The 2,480-nt window shown below is 39.4% G+C and overlaps 1 protein-coding gene across 1 annotated transcript; it reads left to right on the top strand.

The window, feature by feature from the left end:
* Positions 1–326: 326 nt before the first annotated feature.
* Positions 327–2,266, top strand: LOC107796529 (putative WRKY transcription factor 7). Its single transcript, XM_016619314.2, has 3 exons — positions 327–1,301; positions 1,423–1,548; positions 1,647–2,266. Exons 1-3 carry the CDS (start codon positions 484–486, stop codon positions 1,810–1,812), a joined length of 1,110 nt encoding a protein of 369 aa, XP_016474800.1. The 5' UTR covers positions 327–483; the 3' UTR covers positions 1,813–2,266.
* Positions 2,267–2,480: the final 214 nt, after the last annotated feature.

The raw sequence follows: 2,480 nt of genomic DNA, 5'->3' as shown, positions 1-2,480 counted from the left end.
GCATGATGCCTAAACCTAATTCACACACACCAGTACCAATTTATTTCCTCACCCGTTTTACCCAACTTTTAATCGTTCATCCAATGCTTCATTATTAGCATTTGACTTTCTAGCTTCCCCAATCACCAAAAAGTCGTCCATCTTCCATTCTCACCGCTTTACCCGTTAGCGGGTTAAAAACCTTTGGTCAATGCCATCTTCTCCGTTTTCTCCTAAATGTACGTGTCGATCTCTCATTGGTTTTATTGATAAGGTCAGAAACGACAAGTCAGTCATTTGCATTGAAAATAGAAGAAAATAAAAGAAGGCATCAAAGTTTGACTCCCAATACATTAGAATACACTTTCCTGAATTTCCTCTGTTCTCTCTCTATTTCTTTATTAGTCATCTTTTGCTTTGTTCTTTTTCTCCTTTCACCTTCTCTCTCTACTAAATTGGGTTTTCCCCCTTCTTTTCTTCTCTCTGTTTGATGGTATTGTAGATATGGCTGTAGATTTAATGACTACTGGCTATAGAAACAACAATACTTCCACATCCAAAATGGAAGAAAACGCCATGCAAGAAGCTGCCGCTGGTTTACAAAGCGTTGAGAAATTAATCAGATTGCTCTCTCAATCTCAATCTCAAAACCATTCACAAAAGCAAAAACAGAGCTTTCAAGATCCGTCTATAAAAACTAACTCCACTTTAGATTTTTCACCAGATTACCTAGCAGTAGCTGATACAGCCGTCAACAAATTCAAAAAGTTCATATCTTTACTTGACAGAACAAGAACCGGCCACGCCCGGTTCCGCAGGGGTCCAATCACCACTACAAGTCCTCCGGTTCTACCGAAAGTCGATAAAGAACCGGAGCTGCTCTGTCTACCGGCGCCCAGTCAGAACCGGCCGGTTGAAGAAAAGTTAAAAACCGAAAACCCACAAGCCGGTTCGAAAATCTATTGTCCCACACCAATTCAGCGTTTGCCTCCGTTACCCCTTAACCACCACCACCACCACCAGCTGGTGAAAAATGGGTCAACGTCGGAGAGGAAAGAATCAACGACCACAATCAACTTTGCTACACCATCGCCGGCGAATTCTTTCATTTCATCCTTGACCGGTGACACCGAGAGTTTGCAGCCGTCCTCGATGACGTCGTCCGGTTTTCAAATAACGAATCTTTCTCAGGTTTCATCCGCCGGTCGGCCGCCGCTCTCGACGTCGTCGTTTAAGCGGAATTGCAGTTCCATGGATGATTCGGCCGTGAAGTGCAGCAGCGCCGGTGGATCCTCCGGTCGTTGCCATTGCCCCAAGAAAAGGTAAAAGTCAACAACCTAGATAGGAGTATATGATTAATTGCCATAGCCGAAAATATTCCCTTTCACTTGTATTCTTGAAATATTAGAATTTGATTGGTCTTGTGTTTCTTTTTTCGATCAGGAAATCAAAGGTCAAAAGAGTGGTGAGAATCCCGGCAATTAGCATGAAAATGGCCGATATTCCACCAGATGATTTTTCTTGGAGAAAATATGGTCAAAAACCTATCAAGGGTTCTCCTCATCCCAGGTAATTACTTTTTAAAGTTATCGATCAACTAATCAATCAATATAAATGTAGTTCAAATCCATGATATGAATAATAAATATTGGGGTAAAATATTTCAGGGGATATTACAAGTGTAGCAGTATAAGAGGATGTCCAGCAAGAAAACATGTGGAGAGGGCATTGGATGATCCAAACGTATTGATTGTAACATATGAAGGAGAACATGATCATCCATTCTCCATTACAGAGACACCACCAGCTGCTATAGTACTTGAATCTTCTTGATCTTAATTTATCATCGATATTCAACTAATCTAGCAGCTCACCTCTTTTTTTCTTTTTGCCCCACCAAGAGCCGTGAACAATCTAAAACAATCAATGCAAATGCACTTCATTTAGTCAACTGTGAAAAGAACAAGATTGGCATTTGGGGTTGTGTGAATACGAGGGTAGGGGTCCATTTGTTTATTGTTCTACAAGTTTATTGTCAGTTGAAAACTTTTGATTTTGCGTTGAAAAGTAGAAGACAAATATCTCAAAGTTGTGGATTTGGTGGACGACATTGAATCATGCACGTAGTGGGGTTTTTACTTTTTTTTCCTTTTTTTTTTTGGTTTATGGGGTGGGGGAATTTCTTTTATTTTGTCAACCCTCCTAATACGCCCTTCCATATCATGTTAAAAAGATTATTCTTTTTTTCTTTTCATCTCTTTCAATTGAAATAATACAGTACTTACTCCTTTCCTCTTCTCAATTGCTGTATTTCAAATGTCACCAACTATTTAATCAATATAGTAATAAAACTTCAGTAGATTTTGTTTCACTAAACACCCTTTTTAGACAGTAACTTCAATGAATTTGGTAAGGATCAAATATGATGAACGCTAGAAGTATTGAGTAATTTTTAGTTCACTTTATTAGACGCGGTGGGTGGTTTAGGAAGTACACTAGCT

The sequence above is a fragment of the Nicotiana tabacum genome, chromosome 18 (assembly GCF_000715075.1).
Source record: "Nicotiana tabacum cultivar K326 chromosome 18, ASM71507v2, whole genome shotgun sequence".
NCBI classification, from domain to species: domain Eukaryota; kingdom Viridiplantae; phylum Streptophyta; class Magnoliopsida; order Solanales; family Solanaceae; genus Nicotiana; species Nicotiana tabacum.
This window is presented reverse-complemented; position numbering and strand designations above follow the sequence as displayed.